We start from the raw sequence: 25,709 nt of genomic DNA on the forward strand, positions 1-25,709 counted from the left end.
CACAGCATCTTGTTGCCAACTGTAAGTAAGCTGCGGCGATTTTTAATGGGGGTCTCTCTCTCATTTTCCCAACGGAGGGGGGTTCTCATGATCATGACTAACTTCAGTAAAACTTTGGAAATCTGCCCCTGGGTCCTGTTCCTCCTCAGCCAGGGAATGTCCCGAGTCACTTTTGTGACAGATCCTCAGGAAAAGCAGGCTGCAGCAGCCCATCCCCTGGCTGCTGCTGTTCGCTCACTCATCAAAATGCAGAGCATCCTTTACCTCTGGCCAGCTTACAGTAAGCAGTTGTCAGACAGTTCTATAATCCCAGGTATAATAAACCTTCCCTGGCTGCCTGCTTCCTATATCTGTCATGTGAGCCAGCTGTGCGTGAGGAAAACACTTTGCATGCAGATCATTTATCAGTCAGTCTGATCCAAACAACCGCCCCCAAAGCACAATCAGACAGCAACATTTCCTCCTTTCCAGAGCCTGGTTTTAGGACGCTGGACTGAGAGTTTGCCCTTAGTGGGGGCATCCCACAAAGGACCATTTAGGTTGCGGTTAGATCCTTTTCCTCTCCACAGCTTTCCAGCCAAACTTACTGAGGGTGCACTCAATTCCCTCATCCAAGTCATCAATAAAGATATTAACGAGGGCCCCAAAACCGACCCCTGGGGAACACCACTGGTGACCAGCTGGATTTCACTCTGTTCACCACCACTCTCTGGGCCCAGCCGCCCAGCCGGTTTGTAACCCAGCAGAGTGTGCCTGTCCCAGCCATGGGCTGCCAGCTTCTCCAGGAGAATATCGTGGGAAGCTATGTCTAAAGGTTTTGCTGAAGTCCTGGTCACAGGAGGAGATGAGTTTGGTGAGGCAGGACTTGCCTTTCCTGAACCACTCAAATCAGGTGGCTTAAATATAAGACAAAGCTTTTTCCAGTGAGGGGGACGGGGCACTGGGACAGGCTGCCCAGGGGGCTGTGGAGTCTCCATCACCCTTGCAGCAGTGAGGAAACTGCTTTGCAAGGGCCTGAAGTGCAATTCTTTGCCCGGTTTGCACAGCTGCTCTTTGCAAAGCCTACTTTTCATCAGCCCTAGATACTGGCGTGCATTGCTTCTGTGGCTGCACAGAGACACGCTGGGTTTAAATTCAGGAAGGTGTCCTGTCTAGCACAAGGTGTGACTTGTCACTAAACAATTTCTGAAAGGTGACCCCTGGATCTGAAGGCAGCAGGCAAGGGGAAAGCAAGGAGGATCAGTGCCCGTATCCCCACTGCACAGTCAAGGGTGCCGAAGGACCAAAGCAAGATGATACAGCCAGCTAGCTATCATCAATCACAGGGCCTTAGCAGAGGCTTCTGAGTATTTAAATCATTAATTAAGATTAATGAAATGCACTTACACAGTTTATCTAAGTGCATGTTCCGAAACTGAAACCCAGTCATTAATTAGTGAGGGAGACAATTTGAAGGGCTCAGTAAAATCCCCTCTTAAGCCCCAGCAAGACACAACAGCAATGGCTCCGTGCACAAGGATCTGGCCTTACCCAGGAGACGTTACACCAAAGCAGGATAGTCGCTGCCTGAGAAGAGGCACGGACTGTTTTCCACCAGTCCTCCCAGTGTGCCTTCTTAGCGGATCTGGGAGCCCGCCCAGCTCAGGACTGGGAACAGGAGACACAACGTACTAAACTTGTACAGCTGCAGCAAATGAGAGGTTCCATTTGGCTTCCTCAAATAAATTAATTTGAAAAGCTCAGAGCTTATCCAGGATTAGGGCTACCAAGAAATATGTTTGCCTGATCTGCCTAACCCCAGGATCCTGAAAACACGAGGTAGGACGGCAGCACCTCCCCATGAAGATTAATGTGGATAAATATGGCCAATTACGGGATGAATCCGAACTGTAAATGACAACATCTATTCCATGTAATGCAAAACGCCCAGCTGTAGGGTCTTACATGTGTTGAATTGTACTCATGCTAGGGAATCTGTTTTCAGCCCCACAGGACCAGGGCCCACTGTCCAAGGCCCTCTACCAGGCCATGCTCCCCCCGTGCCATGTGTGGGTCCCCTGGTACCTCCAGTGTGAACATTCTGGTGACAGGGCACAAGGCCACTGTCTTCTTCTGTCTCCTGGTACAAACTTTTACCCAGATACAGAGCCTGGAGATGAGTTTCAAGGCATGTCTTACAGCCACTCACTAGGGCATTCGAGAAAATAGCGTTACAGAATGACTTTCTTCACAGTGCAATAAAATAGATAGGTTGGCAGTAAATTGCATCAATTACGGGGAACTCAGTAATTAATTAGAAGCCAGGAGTCTTCCCATCCCTCAGTGCAACTCTGAAATGAAGAGTTCGAGCGAAGAATAACTTCCAGGCCAGACCGTCCGTGCCGGGCCCACACGACTGCCTCCCACGCGGGCTCACCAAGGACTGCAAGCACATCCTGGAAGATGCCAATCGATTTGCTTCCGAGCTGGCAGCAAGGACACAGATCTGACCTCTGCCTGCAGAGAGGGGGGAGAGGACTCAGGCAATGCCTGTGGGAGGGGATCCAGAACAGTTAATACAATTTCAAGTGAAAAAGTGGCCTCCTGGGCCGGGAATGGGCTGTCTCCTCATAGGAAAGAAATGGGGGTGGTCGAGCAGAGGAGGGGGGGAGCACAACAGGGGGGTCTTGCCTGCAGAGGCTAACGAGCTGTCGAGCTAATGAAAGAGCCTTACAGGATTCAACACGCGTGAGGATCACACTGGTGCAGGCAACCAGAGCCCAGATAAAAATAAAGAATAAACCAGAATGAAGCCTTGTGTCTGCTGCAGAAGAGCTCGGTTGTGGCCCAGAGGGGACAATGACAAGGAGGCTTCCCTGCAGCCCATCACAGGCTGCTTTGAAAACACCAGGCCTTGCTGTGCCCTGCCCTGCTGTGGCTTGGTGGGGATATTCCTCAGCAAATCTGCTAAGCCGGAGTTTTGCTAATGGTGCCTGCAAGGCACCAGCCGGGGTCCCACCAGCCAGAAGCAAAAGCAATCAAAGCCTCCGAAGCAGCAATCAGACGCCCTCCAAATTGAGCAGACGTGAGAAGTGAGTTTGTAACTTCAGATCGATCCAGCAGCCAAGGTCACTTAGAAGGAAGCTGAGTTCCTGGAGAAGCTACCGCGGTAAGCGAGTTGTAATAGAAATAAGTTGTAATAGTCTCCAGCTGGCAGGGACCTCCAGCTGCCACTGACCCAGTTAATGCTAACACTAGCCTGCAGGAAACTTCCACTCCATTTTCGAGGCATTATGTTAGGGAAGCCAGACGCTGGCATAGAAAGGAGCCTGGGAAGGGCACACAACAATCTGCTGCGTGGGCAGGAGAGCCTGTGGCAGCAGTGGGGTCTGGCTGCCCACAGAGCAGTGGGGTGCAAGGAAAGGTGCACGCTGCACCTCAGCCCGGTGGGAATCACGGTGTCGCCGCAAAGAGGTGCATGGCGATCCCTGTTCCTCTGGGACAAAATGATATAACCACAACTGAAGCTACCTGGGGGCAATTGCAAGAAAGATGGAGCCAAAAACTCCACGTCAGTGCTAAATGATGTAGCAACGGGCAGTGGCCACAAATTGGATCTTAGAAGATCCAGGATGGACACTAGGAAACACTTCCTCACTGTTGCGTGGTTCAGCCTTGAGACATGTCTCCAGAGAGGTGGGTGACTTCTGTCCTTGCAGGGTTTTCAAGAATTAGGTAGTCAAAGCAGTGATCACCTTGATTTAGTGTTGGAAATATTCCTGCCATGAGCAAGCAGCTGGAAATGAGATCTCCCAGGTCCTTTCACAAACCCTAATGGGACTTACAGCACTATGCCTGGTGAACATCACTTATTGTGCTGTGTGTGCATAATTCTCATCATGCCAGGCTAACCAGCCCTCTTCAGAGACCAGTGCAAGTTGGTCCCAGGCCATCTCCCACCATTTTGCTTCCTCTATTTTCCCTTTTTCCCTGGGGAACCGGCCCCAAAGCAATGCTAGCCCTGTCACACACACTTTGGCACTGTGAAGCAGGTACTCCTGTTGCATGCCCCGGGGCTCCTGGCATGTTGACAGTATAGCTCTGGGCACCCCGCTCTGATCCCGTCTTATTTATGGTACATCCCGCCCGTCTTCTCCCAGCTATTATTGCCTGAAATGTTGTAATTTAGATTCTGGCTGTGTTTGATTGCAAACTCTTCCAATCTACAAATTTCAGTGACAAGCACTAGAGCAGCTCATTTACATGCCAAAGTGATCAGTCTGAAACTGCTCGTTACACAAGTGAATAAATAAATAATAGATACATTAAAGAATGGTAAACAATCAGCCAAATTAACCAGTAGATGTCTAGTAATGGAAAACTCTGACATCCATAGCATAGACCAAGAAGAGGAGGGATGGGACAAGCTTTCCCAGCATTGCCCAGGGCAGCTCAGCATTGATCCCCTCATCCCATGAGCCAACAAGGGTGTGCACCAATGCCAGGAGACAGTGAGCAAGGGCTAGAGCATGAAATTCTGGCTTTTAAAGCCTACACCTGTCTTTGTCCCTCGCACGTGCTCTGTGTAAAGCAATCTGTCATGTTCTCCTGGAACAGCACTTAACGCATTTTACACATCGAGTGTCAAGTACCCGTGCAGCCTGATTTTCAGCTGGCATCTCAGGAAATCCTTCCAGGGCACCCGAACCATTTCAGCTTATTTTTTCAATGTTTGAAACACGGGACACTTCTGAATCCACGCCAACCTCGTAACACCTAGCAGGAAGTTTATCTGGTGGTCAGCAGGGCTGGGCAATTTGGGCCAGGCCGGCTCAACAACAGCAAAATCACAGTTTTCCAGTGAAAGGGGCTCGGTAACTCAGGCATTGTGAAGCCATCGGTGACTGCAGACACGCAGATGCTCTGAGCAGTCCCACACTCCCGGCGGGTGCGGGAGGCAGATCGGGATGCCAGCGACTGAAAGCGGTGGTGTGTGCGGTACCTGGCAGCGCTGGTGATTGTCCACCACCTGTCTTTGTCACTGCCTCCTGCGCAGTGACAGGTAGGTGCTAGCTACCTGATTTATCTTCCTCTGAGAGCTCCTGCCCATCACTGCTCAGCGCGGCGGGGGATCCCCAGCAGGGAAGGCAGCAGAGGAGCATCTCTCCCTGTTGTCTGCTGTCAGGCAACTCATGTGTGCGTGCCAGCACTGGGAACACAGGGAGGAGGCTTTGCAGGGGTAATTTTTCTTCCATGAAGAGCTGCAAGGCTGGGCTGGCACTAAACTATCTTGCCTGGCACCACCAGACAAAGAGGGCAGCAAGAAGGCAAAGGAGGGCACACATCTGACCTCTTTGGGGTTGGATGTGGGACCACCAAGTGCTCCGCAGAGCACTTTCATCCTCTAGCTTCTCCCACGCACACCTATTTTCCTGTCTGCTTTGGGCATGGAGCCGTTTCATGTCCCCTGGGGCTTCCCTCCATTACCCCAGCCCCTTCCATGTGCCAGAGCCTGTCAGCAGCGGTGCTACACCACCAGCATGAGGCTTCTCCTCACTCCAGGAATAACCCGCCAGGGCTTTGCTACCCCTCACACCTCCCAGCGGCTTGGCCCTCGCTGAAGGAACACCAGCTGGGGGGGTGCCAAACTGCCCCCAGTCCCAGGGAAATGCTATCTGTGGACCTACCGGGGAGCTGATTCATTCCGGCTCTCGAGCTGCGATTTATCGGAGCCGTGCTCATCCCAGAGCTGCAGTCGGGCATCCTGAGATGTGGTCTGTGGGAGCTCGGCCACCACGCGTGGCTGAGACAGCACTGCCACCTCGTGGCTTGCTGAAGCCACCAGGACTGAGCCCTTCGGTGGCCACCACAGCTCCTCCGAGATGCCGATCCAGAGGAGGTGCTCAGAAGATGGGCAAGGAAGACCTGGCTTAGCCACGACATCCCCCAGACTCAAGCGAAGGGGGCTAAGCGCTGCTCAGGGGGCTCAAGGACCTGGAGGAGGTGCTGTCCGGCCCAACACCAGCTTCCACGAGATGCTGGAAATCCGTGGCCAGCCCCTTGTAATTCAGCATTTAAGTGAGGTTATGGGGACAGTCAGGGACAGAGGATGCGTGAGCACCAGGACATCCATCAACCCTGGATGAAATTATGGAGTGGTCTCATTTTGGCTGTATATTAACAAAGGGCAATAGGGCAGAAATACAATTACTGTCCAGAAACACCATTTTTTGTAAGGCAGGTCTTTTCAAACTCACCCATCGTCTTTTCTTGACATGATTGCAGGCCTCCTTGACGGGGGAACTATGTTGATAGAATAAAATTGCTTTTTCTCCTGGGCATCTGATTTATTATGGGCTTGACATTTTGATTAAAAATGTGTATTATATTGCATTAAGAGGGGATGTGAATTAAAGACCCGCTCAGTGATAGATCTCCAAAGGTAATTATTAATGGAGATACACTGATGAGCAAAGTTTTGTGTGCAAGAGTCTCCATGGTTGATTTTTTACCAGAACAGCACAGCACAGCACAAAACAGTTCAGCTGGAAGGGACCTACAAAGATCACTGAGTCCACCTGCCTGACCACTTTAGAGCTAACCAAAAGCTAAAACATATTATTGAGGGCATTATGCAAATGCTTATTGAATGCTGACAGGCATGGGACATCAAGCACCTTGCTAGGAAGCCTGTTCCAGTGTTCGACCATTCTCAAGGAATTTTTTCCTAACCTCTTCTGGCACAGCTTGGTGCCATTCCCACGCACCTGCCATCCAAATTTAGACAGCGTGTCCTCGGACTCTTTTCAGAAGACATGCCCTCCAGCCTTTTTATCAGACTGGGCACCACTGGATGGTCATCCTGACCACCAGCACCCTGCAGGGGATGGCAGTGCCAGCAGCAAGCAGCACACCTCGTCTCTGTCAGGCCAAGCCGGCAGGAAAAGGAACAGGGCTGCAAAAAGGCAGCATCCGAACCACCCCAACAGCCATTTTTCTGATGCTTTGTCGTGCCTTTGGGCCTCCTCCAGCTTGGCATTTCCCCGTGCTGCTGGATTTCTGAGGTCCCAGAAGGGGCCAGCACTTTTGCTGACCAGGCTGTTCCCTGACAGTGACCGGCACATCCAAGGTCGAGGGCAGAAAGGGAACCATGGAAAGAAGTGAAACTTGGCACTTCTCTTCTGCAACCTTGCAAACCTCTGTGCATGCAAGGACAGCCCGCCCTCCCTGCTGCTCTTCCCCCCTGCTCCTGAGGAAGAGCTGCCAGCAAACAGAGCTGCCGATTCTCACTGCTCCCTTCTCACCCCTGCCAGGAGGTAAGTCACCCCGGACAGCTGGGGACACGTGCCTCTTCTGCCACCTCTCTCCAGTCTTTGCTCCCTGTCCTCATCCTTCTTCCACTTGCCCCCCAGACTCCACAGGAGTCTGTAGCAGGAAAAGGGGGAGAAGGTGATGCAGAGGGGTAAATCTGTCCTCACTCCACCATGTGGATGTGGACACTGCTGGGTTCTGCAGGCCGTTCCCAGACTGATTATCCCAGGCTTTGGTACATGTTCAGGACATCCCTCCTCTCCTTTGGTCTGCGTGCTGGGGACCTGCATCCCTCTTGCTTTTTTTTTATCCCTTTACTGTTTCTCTTTCCTCCACTGTGTCTCTTTACACCCTTTCCTCGCCTGTGCTCTCCATCCCATGGGAGTGCTTACTCCCCGAACACGGGAGGAGACAACTTCTTCATGCAGCTTGTGCGACCACCCGTCCCCAGGATGTGCACCAGAGGCTTCGCGCCCTGCCCTGCGTCCCAGGCTCTCCCACAGCCCTGCCATGGGCACGTGTCAGAGCTTTTCAGTAACATTGGTGATTTCAGATCACACAAGGAAACGGGGAAATTATTTTCAACACTCCAACGCGGTGTCTGGCTACCTGGATTAGACAACACGGAGGTGGCATGGTGGGTCTGTGCATTGCACATGTCCACGGGTCTGGATGAAAACACACACTTATACTTGCATGTCCGTGTCCGAGGTGCATCTTGTCGCTGTGTGCACCACGTGCACGTTTGCTGTGATCTTGCCTCCACCCCGAATTCCCCCTCTCCTGTGCTTGCAGGGAGGTAGGATGCGTCTCGGTCTTTGGCTGGCAGCCAGCGCCCTAGCAGCAGTGCTGGGCACAGCCCTGCCTGAGGAGGAGGTGTGCCGGGCACCGGATGGCAAAGACGGATTCCCGGGGGTCCCTGGCCTCAATGGGAGGCCAGGGCAGAAGGGTGACACGGGAGAACCAGGTAAGGGGAGCCTCGAGCCTCTTGGCAGGAGCAGAGTGGGCTGCAGGAGCCGCTCAGGCAATGCCAGGCATGCCAGCTACGGCACGAACATCACCTCAGTGTCTCTCCCCAGGGAAACCGGCACCAAGGACAGGCATCCGGGGACCCAAAGGGGATGAAGGTGAACCGGGGCCTCCTGGCAACCCAGGAAACCGAGGCTTCCATGGTCCGCCTGGCCCCCGTGGGCTGCCAGGGCAGCCAGGACCGAGAGGGGCCAAGGGAAAGGCCGGCAATATCCTGCAGCAGCCACGTCCTGCTTTCTCTGCCTCACGGAGGTCCCAGACGCACCGGGGCAGCACGGTGGTGTTCGACAACATCATCACCAACCAGGAGAACTCCTACAGCGCCCAGAGCGGGGAGTTCACCTGCCGCATCCCCGGGCTCTACTACTTTGCCTTCCAAGTGGTCTCCACGGGAGACCTGTGCCTGAGCATCACCAAGAACAGGGAGCCCGTGGTCAGCTTCTGCGACAACAACAGCCGCAACATCCTGCAGGTGAACTCGGGCAGCAGCGTGCTGAGCCTGGCCGTGGGCGACCAGGTCTCAGTGAGCACTGACCCCAGGAAGGGCAGCCAGATTTACAGCGGCTCCGAGGCAGACAGCGTCTTCAGCGGCTTCATGCTCTTCCCACAGACGGGCTGACGGACCGCCAGCCTCAGGACTTGCCAGCCCAGAGCTAAGCTGCTTAGCGTCAGAGCATTGCTGTGTGCGTGCCTCCGCGTGTTTGAGCCCTGCGAGTGTGTATGATGGCCTTATATCACGGCAAAGGCAACGGCCTCCAATTTAACAGCCAGCCAGGCCCTGCGCTTCTGCCACTATCACCAAGCAGCCAGGCTGCGGGTGACCACGGCAGTGCCAAGACCTCCCCAGCAGCTCCCTCCAGGCTGTGATGAGCCTGCCTCTTGTCTGTGGGATCCAGGCAGGCCATCCCGCTGCCTCCTGGAGGCCAAGGGCTCCTGGCCCCAGTACCCCTTTCAGCTCCTGTGTGCTCAGACCCTGCACCAAAGGGGATCAGTTGTCACCGGGGCTGTTCCCAAGCGTGAAAACACTGCGTGCCACTGCTTTTGCTATGCTAACCACTGTAAATGCCTTCCTGGTGCAAGGCCGGGCGTTACCTCTCACATTCTCCTCATCAGTACAAATAAACCTCTTCTTCCCCAACAACTGCTCGTGGTTTCTTTCCTACTCATGCACTCTGGGACCAGCCGTTCACCACCACTCTCTGGGCCCGGCCGCCCAGCCGGTTTGTAACCCAGCAGAGTGTGCCTGTCCCAGCCATGGGCTGCCAGCTTCTCCAGGAGAATATCGTGGGAAGCTATGTCTAAAGGTTTTGCTGAAGCCTAGGCAGACTACGCCAACAGCCTTTCCCTCAGCCCCCAGGCGGGTCACCCGGTCACAGGAGGAGATGAGGTTGGTCGGGCAGGACTTGCCTTTCCTGAACCCGTGCTGGCTGGGCCTGGTCCCTCGATTGTACCGCATACACCGCGTGATTGCATTCAGATGACCTGTTCCATCACCTTTCCTGGCACTGAGGTCAGGCTGACAGGCCTCTAGTTCCATGGATCCTCCTTCTGACCCTTCTTATAGATGTTAGCAAGTCTCCAGTCATCAGGGACCTCTCCAGATTACCATGACCGCTGATAGATGATGGAAAGCGGCCCAGCAATCACATCCACCAGCTCCCTCAGCACCCTCGGGTGGATCCCATCTGGCCCCATGGACTTGTGACAGCCCAGGTGGAGCAGCAGGTCTCAAACTGTTTCCACCTGAAATGTTGGGGGGTTCTTCTGCTCCCTGTCCCAGACTTCCAGGTCAGGAGGCTGAGTACGCTGAGGATAAGTGTTCTGACTAGTAAAGACAGATATAAAGACGTCAGACTTGTAAAGACTCAGCCTTTTCCTTATCCTCAGTAGTCATGTTCCCCCCTGCATCCAGGAAAGGATGGAGATTCTCCTTGGCCCTCCTCTTACCGTCAATATATTTGTAAAAAACATTTTTTTGTTGTTGTTATCTTTAACCACAGTGCCCACGTTGTGCTCATGCTGGGCTTTAGCCTTTCTGATTTTCTCTCTGCATATGCTGGCAACTTCCTTGTACTCTCCGGGAATTGCCTGTCCCTTCTTCCACCGAACATAAACTCTCTTTTTATCCTGGAGACTCAGCAGAAGTTCCCTGCCCAGCCACGCCGGCACTTCTGTTCTCCCAGCCCCTGCTGCTGCGGTGGCAAGGCCTGGCACAAGCACAGGTCTTGCGGGACAGCCAGGGAAATGCTTGCTCAGAGAAAATAATCAGGCAGGAGGATGTGAAACTCGGACGGGGGCCAGCCAGGGGCTGTGTGTCCCTATCGGGCTCTTTCCTAACTGTGTGACTTCCTCCGGGAGGGTTATCGCAGAGAGCCGCAGGTCGTGCGGAGCCAGCAGGCAGTGCCCTCAGCACACAGGGCTCCGCAGCGCAGGATCCCGCGCCCTGCTCCCCTGCTGGAGGTAAGGAAGAGGTGCTGTACAGTTCCTTTGGGGTGGGCCGCGTGGGTCCGGCAGCACGGCACAGTGCTGGGTGCTGTGGAGGAGGCAGGAGCACTGCCAGGCACTGCTGCTGCTCACGTCTCGTGGGAGTATGCATGCCTTCCCTTCCCGGTGGAAGACCCCCCCGGGCCAGGCGCTGTGCTGGGAGATCCCCAGCCGATGGGAACTCGATCCTGTTCTGCAGAAAAAGGCAGGCTGCTGCTGGAGGAAGGGTGAGATCAGCTGGGTGCAGCCTGGAGCTCCAGCCTGAGGGCAGCGTGGTGCACTGCTCACAGTGGTGTGCATGTCTGCAGGGAGCTTGGGGCTGGCAGTGGATACCACAAGTCCTCATGGCTTAGTCCAGACTGAAAGTCTAACCCCCTGGTACCACCAGCGGCTGCCCTGGGGTTGGTGATGATACCAGGGTCTGTTTCCACATACCGGCCTCCCCACCAACTGGCAGTGGGCATGGGGAAGGTAATATTGAAGGCTCCAGCTGCTGTGACCCTCATAGCACTGAGCCTCCTTTGCTTCATGGACTGAAAGCCACCCTGCCACGGCACCTCATCCCAGCACTTTCTTTCCCTTTCCACTCTCCAGAGCTCCAAAATGAGGCAGAGCTTTTGGGAGCAGTTCTGTCTGGCCCTCACTCTCCTACCTCTGGGGTCTGCAGTGACCGGAGATCCTTCCCACAGCTGCTATGGGGCTCCAGGCCTGCCAGGCATGCCGGGTGTGCCAGGCAAGGATGGCCGAGATGGGCTGAAGGGAGCCAAAGGCGAGCCAGGTGAGTGAGCCAAGAGGGGAACCATGAAGGCTGTCAAACGACGGGCGCTGAGTCTGCCACGGCCGGTCTGCCTTAGTTGCCGGTCGTGGAGAGCAGTGTCCCTGCACTTGGAGAAGTGCTTGATGTTCCCAGAATCTGCACAGAAGGAGAGGAAACAACCCTCTTCTGTCTGAGGGAAAGGGTCTGGGGGAGCCTCTCCCCATGTCCTTTCATTGTGGCTAACTCCTTCCCTCCCCACCGCTCCACAGGCATCCCAGCCATTCCCGCTACACGAGGTCCCAAGGGTATGAAAGGGGAGCCAGGCAGTCCTGGTTTGCCAGGCAAGACCGGCCCCGTCGGTCCCCCTGGTCCCCCTGGAGACCCCGGGGAGATGGGCACTCCTGGAGAGCCAGGCATGCTAGGCAGCTACAAGCAGAAGCACCAGTCGGCATTTTCAGTGACGAGGCAGACTGCTGAGCACCCCTTAAAGAACGTCCCCGTGGTCTTCAACCACATCATCGCCAACACCAACAACGACTACAACACCACCACAGGCAAGTTCACCTGCAAGCTCCCCGGCCTCTACTACTTTGTCTTCCACAGCTCACAGACAGCCAACCTCTGTGTCATGCTATTCAAGAACATGAGAAAGATGGCCAGCTTCTGTGACCACAAGACCAACACCATGCAGGTCAGCTCAGGTGGAATCCTCCTCCACCTGGAGGCTGGGAACGAGGTCTGGCTGGAGGTGAACGACTACAACGGCATGGTGGGCATCGGTGGCTCCGACAGCATCTTCTCGGGGTTCCTGCTCTTCCCTGAATAGGGGAGAACCCGAGCTCAGCCCGGCACACCAAGCCCTTTGCCCTGCCCTGCAAATTCTGTTGCTCGCTGCCATGCCCCAGGTTTCTCTGCTGGGTGGGAAGCCCCAGCAAGCGAGTCCTCCCCAGCCACAATCCCCGGGCTCAGGGATTGCGTGCAGACAGTCACTGAGCAAGGCGGCCAGGCACATCCAGCTGGATCTGTGCCTGCAGTGACAGCACCAAGCCCCTGGAGTCCTGCTGGCACTGCCTTGTGCAGCAAAACATCTCCACCTCCCACGCAGTGCCCTGATAACACCCCGATGCCTTGTGCTGCTGGAGCCAGGGCTCAGGGGGCTTTCCGTGTCTCTCCCCTTCCCACACTGGATGCACCGGGAACAGTCAGGGGTACTGGAGCAGGCTGGAAGCAACAGCTTTGCCATGAGCTGGTTGTGGAAAGTGTCAATAAATCTTTCCCCAGTATGCCTGGCCAAGCATCTTCTTTTTTTTCTTTGTGATTTGCCTTTCTGCAGGTGGAGCCCATGTGTGGCTGGCTGGCTGTGGCATGCAGACGAACGTGTGTGTATGTGAACTGCCTGCTTGCCTGCACCATGTCTGGAGGTCCCTGAGCCCTCGCTGGCTGGGCTGTGCTCGGCACCAGCATCACAAACCATTCCCAACGCTGGCTTTGCTCACTCGGTGGGGCCCCCAGCTGCACTGACAGCACGAAGGGGACCCTCCCCCTGAGCAGCGCTCACTTAAGGGGGACAAGACACCCCCAGGAAGGGGCCCTGATATTCCCCTTCCCATCCAAGCAGATGCAATTCAGTTGCCCACATGGCAAGCCTTGTAGCCAGGTGTCAGGCAGCTGGGACATCCCCAGGGACAGAGCCTCACCAGGCACTTACCCCCTCCCCAGTTTCAGATGACAGCCGGAGGGCTCCGCCACCTCCACATGCAGGCACCAGAAATTTATCTGGGGACAAAGACCTCGCTGCTAACTGGGAAGAAACAGCCAAGGGGTGCCTGAGGGTGTTGCACGATAGCAACAGGGAATAGCAGGGGGTTGGCAGAGACAAAACCCAGCCTTGGGCTGAATCCAAGAAACTCCTTCAAGAGAGACCGTGGTTTTTAGAGCAACAAAGTGCAGGGTGGCCAGCTCCTGGCTGAAAGGGGCTGAGTGGGCACGGCTTTGGGAAACAGCTCTTCCCTGGTGACTTCTGCTGTCACCCTCAGTGACCGCTCAGCACTGCAGCGACCCTCTGGGGAAGGGATCTGAGCCACAGCCATGTGCCACCTCCACCCGGTGTGGTAGGACAACAGTGAGCTGCCCCGCCGGAGCAGGCTGGTGAGTGGCTTGGTATCACCAAGCACGACTTCCACGAGGGGTAATAAAGCCCAGAGGTTCAGGGGCAGCTCTGCAGGGACCTGGACCAGGAAGACATGGAAGGGGCAGGGCAGGGGAAGCACAAGAGGCCTGCCAGAGATGGAGAGAAGGAGCTGATGTCCGTGGAGGCTACAGAACCCACCAAAACCCAGCGGAGCTTTTTCTTGGTGGCACGCTGCACACTGGAGAAGGAGAGCTCTTCTCCTCCCAGTGGTCCACACTTCACCTGCACAGGGCATCAACAGAAAGTGGAATTGGAAATACTTTTATTGCAGGGTAAAATCACTTCCCATTCACAACATTTAGGAGAACCTGGGGGTCGGATTCAAGGTGATAGATGCTCAGGCCATGTCACATCCTCTGGGCTGGTGTTTTCCTCCTAACAGGGCTGGGTACATGCAGAGAAGCCTGAACGAAGTTAGCGAAGTGCACATGCAATGCTCCTCTCTCCCAAGGGACTGCCCTGAATTTGCATTGAGCTCATGGTAGTGTTCCCCCGAGCAGAGCTGAGCAAGGAACAGAGACCCCCCAGGGCAGGGCGAACATCCCCCTGCTCCCCAGGGCCAGAGCTGTTCACCTGAGGGACCCCGGGTTGCTGTCTGAGGACTTCATGTTCTGCTGAGCTGACAGATGGCATTCATAAGGGATATGAAAGTGACAATGAGCTAAAGATAAAAAAAAAAAAAAAAGGATGTGGCCAGATTCTTTCACAACAATCCTCGCAGCAAACTTCTGCTTCCCTCCAGGGTCATTTCCAAGCAGGACGCTGGGGTGTCCTGCTCTGCTTCCCGGTCTGTGCAACGAGAAGCTCAGGGTAAGAGCAAGCTGCCTGGAAGGCTGAGAACCAGCTCCCTCCTGCAGGTAGGAGCACGGGGGGGACCCAGAAGCACAAGGGGGACAAGCACTCCTTGTGTCACTGGCACTTCTCCGTGCCCGGTGCTTAACCCACCCCTGGCTGCACCAGGAGCTGGGGGAAGGAGCTGAGCTGTGGGATGCAGGGGGGGCAGAAGGAAGACGGGACCCCAGGGAAGCCCAGATGACTGCCCCAGTTAGGCTAGTTAGATACAGAAATACTTCTGGGATGAAGCAGGCATGTGGCAGGACAGAAGGGGAAGCCACGGGGGTTAGGAGGGAAAATTGGGTGATACCTTTTCTATCTGCAAATATTAAAGGTGTTCCTCAGACATAGTGGTGGAAAGCAAGAGCTTGAAACTGCTCTGGCCTGGGGAAGGATTTGACTTTGCGGTCCTCAGGTGGGATGAAGAATCTCTCCCCTGAGGGAGCAGTGGGGACTCGGAGCAGGGACATACCTGTGCATCCCTCCTGGCAGCAGCACAACAAGGCTGGGCATCAGTCCCCTGGGATGGGCTAACTTGTCGCGGGTGTTCATGTGGCTGAAGCTCCGGACACTTGTCGATGTGGGAAGAGACTGACAATCCTCCCCAACCTGCCCAGAGGGGTTGTTCACTCCAAGGCGATGAGCAGGGTGGATTTAGGTCCACAAGGAGATGATTTCCTTTGTGGTATCGCCCAGGAGTACTTCTGGGCATCTTCCTCCAGAGCAGCACAGAGGGGCTTCCTCATCCCTCCCATTGCCTGGGGCTACGCAGCACCTCAGCATCCTCTTGTGCTCCAGCAGGGAAGACAAGATGCAGACCACGTGGGTGATGTTGATCTGCTTAGCCGGAGGGCAGCTCGCGTGTGCCACGCTCTGCAAGACTTACGGCACCATCCCGGGCATCCCAGGGGCACCAGGCCAGCCTGGCAGCAACGGCAGAGATGGCCAGAATGGCCCAAAGGGTGATCGAGGTAAGGAGTAGGCTGCAGGCGTGGAAAACATCATCTTACAAACACCAAGAGCAGAAAAAAAATATGTGATGAAAAGCACACAGCTGGGGGGAAAGTGGTACAGCAGGAACCACTTTATACAAGGCCCTTTGAGGTGTTATCAGGCACAGGTGATGCTCAGGGACAGAAGGGGATGGGCAGAGAGGTACACCATGAAGAAAACACCACGAGGGACCTGGGGGTGGAGGGTGTACACGGGCAGAGGGCAAGGGGAGCCATGCCTGCTAGGTGGGCAGGGGTCTCCACTCACCCACGCCCCAGCACAGGTCCCTGTGGTTTCCTTCACAGCGTCCCCTCTGCAGACCCGCAGGGCTCAGCTGTGACCACAACACCTCTTCCTCCTGCTTTTAAGGTCCCCCTGGCCAGGCGGAGGACGAAGGAGACATTGGGGAGAAGGGAGACCCAGGAGCACCAGGCTACCCCGGCAAGATTGGCCCCAGGGGTCCCACAGGTTCAAAGGGACTGCAGGGCCCCATGGGACCCCCCGGCCCCCAGGGAGACTCTGGGGACTACAAGGCCACCCTCAAGTCCGCCTTCTCAGCTGCCAGGACGATCAGCATCTTCCCACGCCGGGAGCAGCCCATCCGCTTTGACCGTGTCATCACGAACGAGAAGGGTCACTACGAGAACCGCTACGGCCGCTTCACCTGCCGGGTGCCGGGCATCTACTACTTTACCTACCACGTCACGTCCAAGGGCAACCTGTGCCTCAGAATGAAAAAGGGCCGGGGTGGCAGCAAGGGCGACGTGGTGGTGACCTTCTGCGACTACGTGCTCAGCACCTACCAGATCACCACCGGCGGCGTGGTGCTCAAGATGGCAATGAACGAGTCCGTCTGGCTGGAGCCAACGGAGAAGAACTCCATCGTGGGGATTGAAGGGTCTGACAGCATCTTTTCCGGCTTCCTGATCTTCCCTGAGGTTTAGCCTGCTGAAGACATCTCCCCAGATGCTCTCTGCAGGCCTTGTCCTACCGCTGGCTTCCCCCACCAAGGAGCAAGGACTCCCCCGGAGATGACACTTCGCTCCAGATTCAGTGCCCTAAATCTTTTGTTGCCAGTCTTGCACATTAAATGACAGCTCGCGCTGCTGCTGGTCCCCTCCTGCCTGGGGTTTGCTTCCTTCCCTATGTTCGAGCCTGGCCCTGGGGCTTTGGGTTTGGTGTGGGAGGAGGGGACGGGAAAGCGGCCTCGAAAATCACACAGAGCACCCACTGCCCCAGGGACCAAACAGGCAGGACTGGGGCCAAGGGGCACCCATGTCAAAGCTGGGGTGCAAAACGGGCACTCTGCTGTGACACAACAGGTTGGGGACTGCGGGCAGGGCCCTCACCCTCCTCTGAGCAGGAGGCTCTGGGTGAAGCTGTGCCTGGCCTCCAGCAGGCATTCTGCTGCTGCTCCTCAGAGCTGACACCTCACACAGCACCCCAATACCCAGGCCAGCCCCACTGCTTCCCGGGATGCCGCTCCCTGCACCCCAATGTGCCGCCTGCACTCGTTAGCATCTCATGGCTGCTAAGCGCGGCCGGTCAATTAATGCTGCGGACCACGCTGCCTCCTTACGGAGGCGTGCAAATTCCCTGCCCAGGGTTAAGAAAAGCGAGGAAGCCTGGCTCCCTGGGCAGAGCTGTGCCTGTAAAAGCGGGTTGCCTGCAGACCCCAGGCCAGCCACGCCACGCGGCGACACGCGGCGGTGTGCGAAGCTGGGCCGGAGCAGGCGGCTGGCTCAGGATGTGTTTTCGTGGGGTTCTGTGGGGTACGGGATTAAAAGGGGCTGGATGTAGGGATTAAAAGGGGCTGGATGTAGGGAAGGGTGCGAAGGGGTCTCGTGGGAGGGGGATATAGATGTAGCGTTGCTACTGAGATTTTAGGGCTTGGTTTTAGGGCCCCACAGCTCTGGATCTGAGAAGGAGGAGCTGCCCGCTCCAGCCCCAGCACAACACGATGCCTCCCAGGCCCACACGGTGCCGCTGCCACCGATTTGAAGGCTCCTGTTTCTGCCTGAGGTAACGAAACAACAGCAAGTGGCACAGGAGGCTGGTGCCCCACAACCACATCCCTGTCCCACAGGCCACAGAGGCAAAGCTTGTAGGGACCGGGCAGAAATGTGAGGCTCAGCTCTGCCTTGCCTGGGTCTGCGGGCAGTATTAGCGCCGCTTCCTGCAGCCCTGTGTTAACGCCTCTTTCTCACCACCTCACTGCTTGGCCCTTCCCTCAGCCAAATCTGCAGCTGTCCTGTCCTCACACCTCCGCTTCCCTTCAAAGAGAGAGTTACCACCCCGGGGCAGCTGGAGAAGACCCCTTCTCTCTAGTTTATCCCAGTGCCCCCCTAGGCAGGAGCTGCAATGCAGCTGTCCCTTTCCTAGGGGATCCTCCCACAGCAGGAGTTTGGATCGCTATCCTGTGGGCAAAGACCTCTGTAGGATCCTCAGTGGCACTCAGGCCACAGCAAGAAAAAATAAAACTGATATAGGTATTGCTATAATAACGCTGCATTGCTCATTGCTGACTTGTTATCAGACATCACCCCGTAAAGGCAGGGCTGCTACAGCTGTGCTCACAGCCCTACCTGCACGCACACACACACACACCAGTAATAATTAATTACGTAATTAATTATTCCATGCAAAATAAACAGACCTTGGAACAACAGGACAATTAACAGGAGAGCTGCAGAGAAACCCGTTGCAGGGGCAGGTGCAGCCTGCTGGTGGGGATGCCCACAAGGGCAGCTCCGCGTTCAGTGTCTCACAGGGAACGGCCAGCTCGCACCTGTGATTAATTCTGTGATTAATTTAGGGGAGCCTGTCACGCCGCAAATTTTAACCCAGCCACTTCTGCACCCGCTGAATGCATTGCAGGGCTCTGTTCTCACCTCGGAGCTGCCAGAGCCGTCCGAGTGCGCTGTACGTGTGCTCACACCCTGCTCACACCTGTCTGTGCACACTCACACTGCTTCGTGCATGCTCACACCCTTATTTTTTTTCATGGAACCACGGATATAAAACTGAGGAAGCAGCATCGCCTCGTGGCCAAGCCAGCGTTTAGGCCGCGGAGCTGCACCAGGTGGAGCTGTGGCCCTCGCCTATGGAGGCTGCGCAGGGCGGCCTGCAGCGAGGCCTGCTGTCTTTCCAGGCAGGTGCCCAGCAGATTCCCCCTTCAAAGCCGAGGCAGGAGGGAATTTTAGGCGACTTCAGAGCAGGAGTGTTAGGGATATAAGTGTCATTAAGTGTCACACCGCGGCGGGGGGGAGTGCTTTGCCCTCTCGGTGCTGGAGGTGGTGTAGAGTCGGTGAGCGGAGCAGGATGGGGGGGACCTGGGCAGCCGTCACCCTGTCCCACCACGTGTCAGGTGAGGGTGTTCAGGGACAACAAAAGGCACCCAAAAGCACTAAGGTCACTTTCTGGGGGCTCCCTGCTGCCAAGTACCAGTCTGACCCAAAGCTCAACGGAGCAAATGCACTGATGAGCACAGAGAACTGGCCGGATTTTAAACTAAAATCTCCCTATTTTCAGGCACATAGCAGCAGGGAGCCTCACCGGACTGTGCTTGTTGCCAGCATTGCCAGATTCGGATGGGACACAGCAAGATCAGCGCACGTTAGGTGGACATGGAGGCCACACGCAGTCCCTTCCCCACCAGCAAGGCAGGAGCCATCTGCACGGACCCTTGCAGACTGGCAAGTGAGGGCAGAGAACAGCTCCCATCCCAAATCTAACCTTGGGGTGTCTGAAAAGTTTCTTTCCCTATCCTTACTCAGGCTTTTATTTGACTATAAATGGGAAGGAGCAATTGCTTCTTCTGGATCAATTGCTTCTCTTGGATCAATTGCTTCTTTTGCCTGGAACAACACCGACTGGCTTGCCTCCTGCTTGGAGCTGCGCAGGGAGCTCCCACTTCTCCCAGCCCCTTTGCAGGAACTGGGAGCTGTGGAGGCTCTGTTCTGGGCTGGCCACCAAAGGGTTAAGTCCCAACCCCTTTTTTTCTGCTCTGCCTCCTTATGAGGAACAGCCTTCGAAGGGCTGCAGAAAGGCTCTTTCTTTCCCCAGCAGATCTCTGGGAATGAAAAGTCTGTGTTCCAGATATTAAATTACTCATAAAATAGTTGGCCTGTCCCCGAGGCGGCTCAGCAACCCCCCAGCCCCGCCGCCCGCTCTGGCGGGCTGCTGATGTGCATCTGCATGTCACCTCCTGCTACAAGGTCAATCTCTCCAATTTAAAGCAGCAACGTTGGAAAGCAAACCAGATTTCAGCCAGAATTAGCTTCAAATGGAGCATTCAGGGGACTCATGCTGGGAAGGGAGTGCAGGAGGGAAGGACCAAGGGAGCCGGGGCCAAGGGGTGATGCGGCACGGCCTCCGAGCACCCCTGGCATGGTGAGGCACCCTGATGGGTGCAGGTTGTGCTGCCCGGCCCTCATCGAGCCCGGGGAAGGTGCTCGGCAGCCAGGGAGCTGGCTGGAAAGGGCTCGCCCTCCAGGCCTGGGCTGCAGAGACACAGCATGTCGGTGTGGGTCTGGGAGAGCCCCACGTCTCTCTGCTCTCCTCTCTGGAGGTTTTCTGCATTTTTCAAAAAAAAATGAAAGGTAGTGCTTTTTTTCTTCCACTATTGCCTCCTGAGGGTGACCAGGGACTAATCAGTGACCCCCTGAATGCCTCAGTTTCCCCACTAGTAGGAGCAGACCCCGCTGTGTCGCACAGCCTGTCCTACCCAGCTTGCTGCAGAGGTCTGGGGGGTTCAGTCCTCATTTTTCAGTATGTACCAGGAAGATGAGCTGTGATCTCAGCTGTGAGGTGAGACTTAAGCCCTACCCTTGTCATATATACAGCCATGTGCCTCACATGACATGAGTCTAGAGGTGAGCACTCGTGAATTAATACACAGGGCACGTAGCAGGCACATGCACCAAATGCAAGCCACACAAGCGCCGTGCAAAGCACAACACCCTTTCAGCATGCAGCACGAGAGCAAGGCATGGCCAGGCTGAGTGATCTGTACTGGGCCAGATGAGTCCAGCAGCGATCTCCACAACCTCCTGCTGTCCTAAATCTTGCATTTACACGCAGAGAAAAAATATCACACAAGACAGCGAGGAATACACTGTGCAGCAAGACGCTACCATGTGCAGCCTTGCGAGGGCTGCTAAGCCACAGAAAGGTCCCCAGGGAAATGTGCGTAACACACATGGGCACATACCTGAAATACCCATCTGGTTTTTGAACGGGAATTATCTGTGAGTCCACAGTCCTGGCTGACTCAGATAGAGCAGGGCTGAAAGCTGGAAGGGGGGGGTGCTGCTCTGCAGCCCCCAGGCTGAGCACTACGAAAGCAGCCCCGAAGGGCTGAATGCCGCTGCCCAGCACTCCCTCTGTTCCCATTATGTGCCAGGAGAGCTTTTGTCTGGGGATGCTGGCATGTGCAGTCACCAAGGAGACGGGAACAGCGGCAGGTCAGCAGCGAGCTTGCAGACAAGCTGGGAGGGAGCTGGACAGCCTGCGCAGCCCAGTGTCCTCTGCAGGGACAGGAGCGGGTCTTGCGTGGGTCCTGCTCTGCAGCCTGGGGTAGCTGGAAGTCAGGCCCTGGGAGCACTTGCCAGGCTGGGAACAGTAGGATGTAGAGAACAAGTGAGAAGAAAAAGGTGGGATAGGGGATATCCAGGAGGCTTGTGCTCCTCCTTCAAACTTCGTCATTGTCCTACAGCTTCCAGCAGGGTTTTGGGTCATTCTGTCTGAATTTTCAGCCTCTTCCCTTGTATTTTTTTGTTGTCTTGTTTTGTTTTTAAGAGTAAAATATATTACAGAAAAATCAGAAGTGTCTGAATATTGTGCTTTCATGACCCCAAGGACCTTTGCATTCAGGCAGCCTGAGCTCAGGCAGACAGAAGCATCACCCATTTATTATTAATGTGTTTTCATGTTTGTGATTCTAGATTTAATATATATATATTTTCCAAATCAGCATGCTGTCAAATAACCACCATTTCCCCAAGCTGCATTTTTTTTCTTAAATGTCCTTGAGTCTAGTTTTGCTGCAACGTCACTGGTGCTAGGAGCGCGCAGCGAGACTGAAGTAAGCGTCACAGGAGACAGGCAGTGGGCCCCAGATTTCCTCCAGCAATTTGCAGCCTTGGAAGATCCACTGCCAGCCAAACAAACTGGGTTCAGCTGCAAGTCTGGCTGCTTGTGCTGTGTCACAACCGCTTGGCACAGGCTCACATCACAGCCTCAGGGAGGTGGTGGAGTCACCGCCCTGGGGGGGTTAAGGAAAGGCTGGATGCCGTGCTTAGGGACATGGTTTAGTGACATTGGCGGTAGGAGGATGGTTGGACCTTAATGATTCTAGGATTCAGTGGAGGCTACAGATGCTCTGACTCTGCACAGGACCACTGAAATGCCCGTCTTCGTCCTTACTTCTGAGCTCACATGCCTGATGCATCTGCAGGCACATCCTTCCTGTGTGCCCCTTCTGCCAGGTCGGGGTGATCTGCTGCAGGCTCAGTGGGCTCTTGTGGCCCAGGACACAGTCCAGCAGCTATCAGCAGCACACGGTGCAGAGATTTTTCCCCCGGACCCTGCAGCTTTTCTTTCCTAAGCAGACTTTTAATCCCAAAGCTGCTGGTGGGGTGTCTCTAAATGAAGAACAGAAGCGATGTTCCCAAAATGAGTCTGGAGCATGGCCCAGAGAGCATTAGCTATGGGGAGGAGGCAAGAGATCCCTTAAGGTTACTCAGGAAATAAACAAGTCAATAAGTTACATTCCTTAAACGGATAATTCTACAACTAAATTTTTTAAAGGTCTTGCTGTCACCTTAGTGTAGTTTGGTTAAAAAGTGAGCGGCCAAGGCTGTTAGTGCCCAAGCCAGTCCGCTCTCCCCATGCCCACAGGCACCCCCAGCTGTCCCCTGAACATCTCTCTCCAGTGACCCCCTGGTACCCACAGCATCAGCATTGCCAGAGATGCAGCACAGCATCCCACGGGAGCAGTGCTCGGGGCAGGCAGCTCCGCTCTAGTTAAACTCTAAGCAAATGGAACATTTCACAAGACCTGAAGGCAGACACGCCACAGGTAATGGGCCTGGCTGTGCAATTTGTGCTCAAGGATGCTGTGCAGACGTGCTCTTGCACTGGGGATTGTGCCAGGCAGGACAGAGGTGCAAACCCAGCTTTGGTTTCCACCTGGCCATTCATTCCTCTGCTTTCTCTGCTGGCAGCGTGGCCTTGCTCAGCACTGAAGACGCATGCAGTGAGGCCTGGCAGGACTGTGCACGCTTGGAGGACGCCTTAGCTTGGGCGAGATGCCCTGCTAGCACCCTTACACATTTTGTGCTGCACAGCCACTTCACCTCTTACCCCTGAAAGTGTTTCTCTGCTCAACAAGCCACGGTGCACGCGCTACACTCGATTGGAAATTTTCCTGGGCCTGACATGGATGTCATACTGCTTCCTCCAAGCAGCAGGCAAGCCGCCAAGGAGGGCACGTTGGAGCACGAAGGGCTGCAGGTATGCTCCTGCGTACCTCCCCTTCCAGCCCAGACGCACGCTTCGGGGCCCTGTTCCATGCCCTGAAAATACAGCCACGGCACCGGGGCTGCAAACGTTTCAGGGCGGACTGTTTGACAGCCCTGAGCTGCCAGGCCTATTGTGCAGCACGTTTATTTTTTTTTATTTTTTTGCCTCCCCGCTAATCGGGGACCGTCTGCTCCGTGAAAGGCCGGAACACAAAGGGCAAAATGCCGCAGCAGGAGACGACTGCGCTCGGGCCAGGAAAAACCCGTCCGACATTTTCTTTCTTCCCAGCCTTTACCACTAGATGTCAGAGGAAAGGCAACGATGCGGCCCCGCTCGGCTCCCGGTGGCGATGCGGGGCCACCAGCCCCGTGTCCCCCCCCCCCCCCCCCCTCGCCACCCCTCCCCGTGTCCCCCCGGACCCGTCCCAGCCTCCGCCTCGGTGGCCCCGGCTGCGCTTTGTCTGGCTGCGGAGCCCCTGAAAAACGCAGCGCCTTGAGACTCGGGGGGTTCAATGGGCATTGAAATGCAACTGAAACCTTCTTCTTTTTTTTTCCTTTTTTTTTTTTTTTCTTTTTTTTTTTCCCAGCGCCTGGCTAAGCCGCCCGAGGACCCTCCCGGGAGGGAGCCGCCCGTCCCCCTCGCTCAAAGGGGGCGACGCCGTCCCGCCGGGACCCGGGACACCTACAGCAATATGGTCCCTTCAGACCAAGTCGGACAAACAAGGCCTTTATAGGCACTTTTCTTTTCTTCTGGAGGGGAAGGGGAGAGAGCCGGGGGAGAGCTCGGGGGGCGTCCCAGCGCAGCGGAGCAGCACACAAAGGCGTGCAATGAAAGGGGCGCCAGCAAATCCTCTTAGAGGGCCTTCGCTGCGGGCGCATTCACAGCCCGGCCCCATCTGCTGGGGGGGATCCCCGGGCGCGGAGGGGGGGGAGAGGGGCTCTCCCTGCCCTGCTGCCGCCAAAGCAAGCAAAGCGCATTCAGGGGCTGAGAAAAGGGATGAAAAGGAAGAAAGGCTGGGCCACGCCGCGCAATGCAGCTCTGCGGCGCGGGGAGGGGGCTGCAAGGGGGGGGGAGAGCGGCTCTTGGGGGCCGTGCGACCACTGCCCCGGCCCTGGGGACGAGGTGGGAGCCGGGGGAGCCTTCCCGGGGGAAGGGCGAGGGGGGGAATGGGCAGCACCAGCATCCACCCGGCTCCCTGGGCACCCGGAATGCCCTCCAGCTTCCCCACGGGACCCTCTGTGAGCCTAACGCACAGCCAGGCTGGTGGGACCTGGTGGGAAGCAGTGGGACTGCAAAATACTCAGGGCTTCCCATGGGCTGTGGTCCTGCTGGGGCAGTGGGTGCACAGCGCCCAGGACATCAGGGAGCCTGGCGTGGCTCGGGGCAGGGCCGTGGGTGTCCAGCGTCACACAAACCTCAGGAACCGGAGGAGTGGCACGTTTTGGACTCAGGTGACACAAGGAATAGGTCCTGCCAGCCATGGCACCAACACAGGGTGAACGGCCTGATGCTTCTTCAAAGCCAACAGCTGGCAGGGCCAGACGAACTGTGGGACCATAGCAGAGGGTGGACAGCAGCTTCCAGAGCCTAGAACCATGGGCACCACGTAGAGCGAGGACATCTCCCTGCCTTTCAAGGCAGCGCTCATGTTCACTGGGGCTTTCAGCTCCTAAGGAGACCAGGCAAAGCTAGAAGGACTGTATTTCTGTATGAGGCAGGAAAAAGCCAGGGCTACTTTTAGTCCACTCTGCGGAAACCATCTGTTCCTCCCCAGAAGCAGTTGATGGTGACTCAGTAAATAACACACAACGATACAGTGATACCCACTTCTAAATGCTTCGGGACAGCAAACATCCCATCTCCCACGGACTCACACGCATTGGGCTTCTGCTTTTTCCTACCCATCCTGCAGTCTCAACTATCAGCATTGTGCAGTGGTGAGCACAAGAAGGTGTCTAAGCAGAGTCAACCTACACCGGGGATTTGCTCTCTGCTTCCCCAGGCCCATGGGTGAGCAGACCAGGAAGGTTGGACCAACATGGGTGCTTCTGGAAATGCTGCCCAGAGGAGCCCAGAGCTTGGACAGAAGCAACCTAACCCCATTCGAAGTCTTCAGCCCCTGTTGGGAAGGATGTACAGTAATGCCAGGGGCTTGCACATACTGCAGCAGTATGGAGAGAGTGGGGGAGATGTGATGTTCTCTCTCGTATGGGCTGAGGATTTATTTAATTACTGCAGCTAAGGCAGCTCGTGTCTCATTCTAGCCTGGCGCCAGTCCAGTCCAGGGAGTGGTCCTTCCTCTCTGGTGGCCTGGAGCCAGTGCTCCAGGAGCCCTTCCAAATCTGTCATGATGTGGTTGGGTCATGCATGGGGAGAAGAATGTGCTTGCCTGGAAGACAGCTGAAATCTTGTCCCGTGTCTCGCAGCTCGCCCAGGGATGGGGATCACCTGCTTCCTGCTGCTTTTCTATCTTTTCTATTATTTTTCAATCTTTTCTATTTTAGAACTGCCTCCTGTTCCTGGGATGGCCCTACATTGGGGTAGCCTGCCTCGCCTCTCTGTTGCTCCTTCCCCTTCTTAGGAGGACTTTCTTCCCTTACTAAACGA

General features: G+C 55.6%; 3 protein-coding genes across 5 annotated transcripts; all 3 read left to right on the forward strand.

Annotated features, from left to right (window-relative positions):
* The first annotated feature begins 7,154 nt into the window (after positions 1-7,154).
* Positions 7,155-9,460, forward strand: C1QA (complement C1q A chain). Its single transcript, XM_035344860.1, has 3 exons — positions 7,155-7,295; positions 8,086-8,257; positions 8,370-9,460. Exons 2-3 carry the CDS (start codon positions 8,095-8,097, stop codon positions 8,936-8,938), a joined length of 732 nt encoding a protein of 243 aa, XP_035200751.1. The 5' UTR covers positions 7,155-7,295; positions 8,086-8,094; the 3' UTR covers positions 8,939-9,460.
* Positions 9,461-10,601: 1,141 nt separating this feature from the next.
* On the forward strand, positions 10,602-12,843 carry C1QC (complement C1q C chain). 2 transcript variants are annotated; one of them, XM_035344847.1, is made up of 3 exons: positions 10,602-10,784; positions 11,396-11,581; positions 11,830-12,843. In XM_035344847.1, exons 2-3 carry the CDS (start codon positions 11,407-11,409, stop codon positions 12,384-12,386), a joined length of 732 nt encoding a protein of 243 aa, XP_035200738.1. In that variant the 5' UTR covers positions 10,602-10,784; positions 11,396-11,406; the 3' UTR covers positions 12,387-12,843. The 2 variants fall into 2 exon arrangements, with proteins under 2 accessions (XP_035200738.1, XP_035200737.1); XM_035344846.1 differs by having other exon boundaries at positions 10,610-10,779; positions 11,398-11,581.
* Positions 12,844-14,439: 1,596 nt separating this feature from the next.
* On the forward strand, positions 14,440-16,701 carry C1QB (complement C1q B chain). Of its 2 annotated transcripts, none has more exons than XM_035344861.1 (3): positions 14,440-14,608; positions 15,387-15,556; positions 15,948-16,701. In XM_035344861.1, exons 2-3 carry the CDS (start codon positions 15,397-15,399, stop codon positions 16,520-16,522), a joined length of 735 nt encoding a protein of 244 aa, XP_035200752.1. In that variant the 5' UTR covers positions 14,440-14,608; positions 15,387-15,396; the 3' UTR covers positions 16,523-16,701. The 2 variants fall into 2 exon arrangements, with proteins under 2 accessions (XP_035200752.1, XP_035200754.1); XM_035344863.1 differs by having other exon boundaries at positions 14,441-14,608; positions 15,384-15,556.
* Positions 16,702-25,709: the final 9,008 nt, after the last annotated feature.

The sequence above is a fragment of the Oxyura jamaicensis genome, chromosome 21, assembly GCF_011077185.1.
Source record: "Oxyura jamaicensis isolate SHBP4307 breed ruddy duck chromosome 21, BPBGC_Ojam_1.0, whole genome shotgun sequence".
NCBI lineage: Eukaryota > Metazoa > Chordata > Aves > Anseriformes > Anatidae > Oxyura > Oxyura jamaicensis.

Bases quoted from the DNA above. Each gene is read 5' to 3' on its own strand.
- C1QA (XM_035344860.1), top strand. From the start codon at position 8,095: ATGCGTCTCGGTCTTTGGCTGGCAGCCAGCGCCCTAGCAGCAGTGCTG. The intron at 8,258-8,369 runs GTAAGGGGAGCC...GTCTCTCCCCAG, and splicing joins GGGTGACACGGGAGAACCAG to GGAAACCGGCACCAAGGACA.
- C1QC (XM_035344847.1), top strand. From the start codon at position 11,407: ATGAGGCAGAGCTTTTGGGAGCAGTTCTGTCTGGCCCTCACTCTCCTA. The intron at 11,582-11,829 runs GTGAGTGAGCCA...ACCGCTCCACAG, and splicing joins GGGAGCCAAAGGCGAGCCAG to GCATCCCAGCCATTCCCGCT.
- C1QB (XM_035344861.1), top strand. From the start codon at position 15,397: ATGCAGACCACGTGGGTGATGTTGATCTGCTTAGCCGGAGGGCAGCTC. The intron at 15,557-15,947 runs GTAAGGAGTAGG...CCTGCTTTTAAG, and splicing joins TGGCCCAAAGGGTGATCGAG to GTCCCCCTGGCCAGGCGGAG.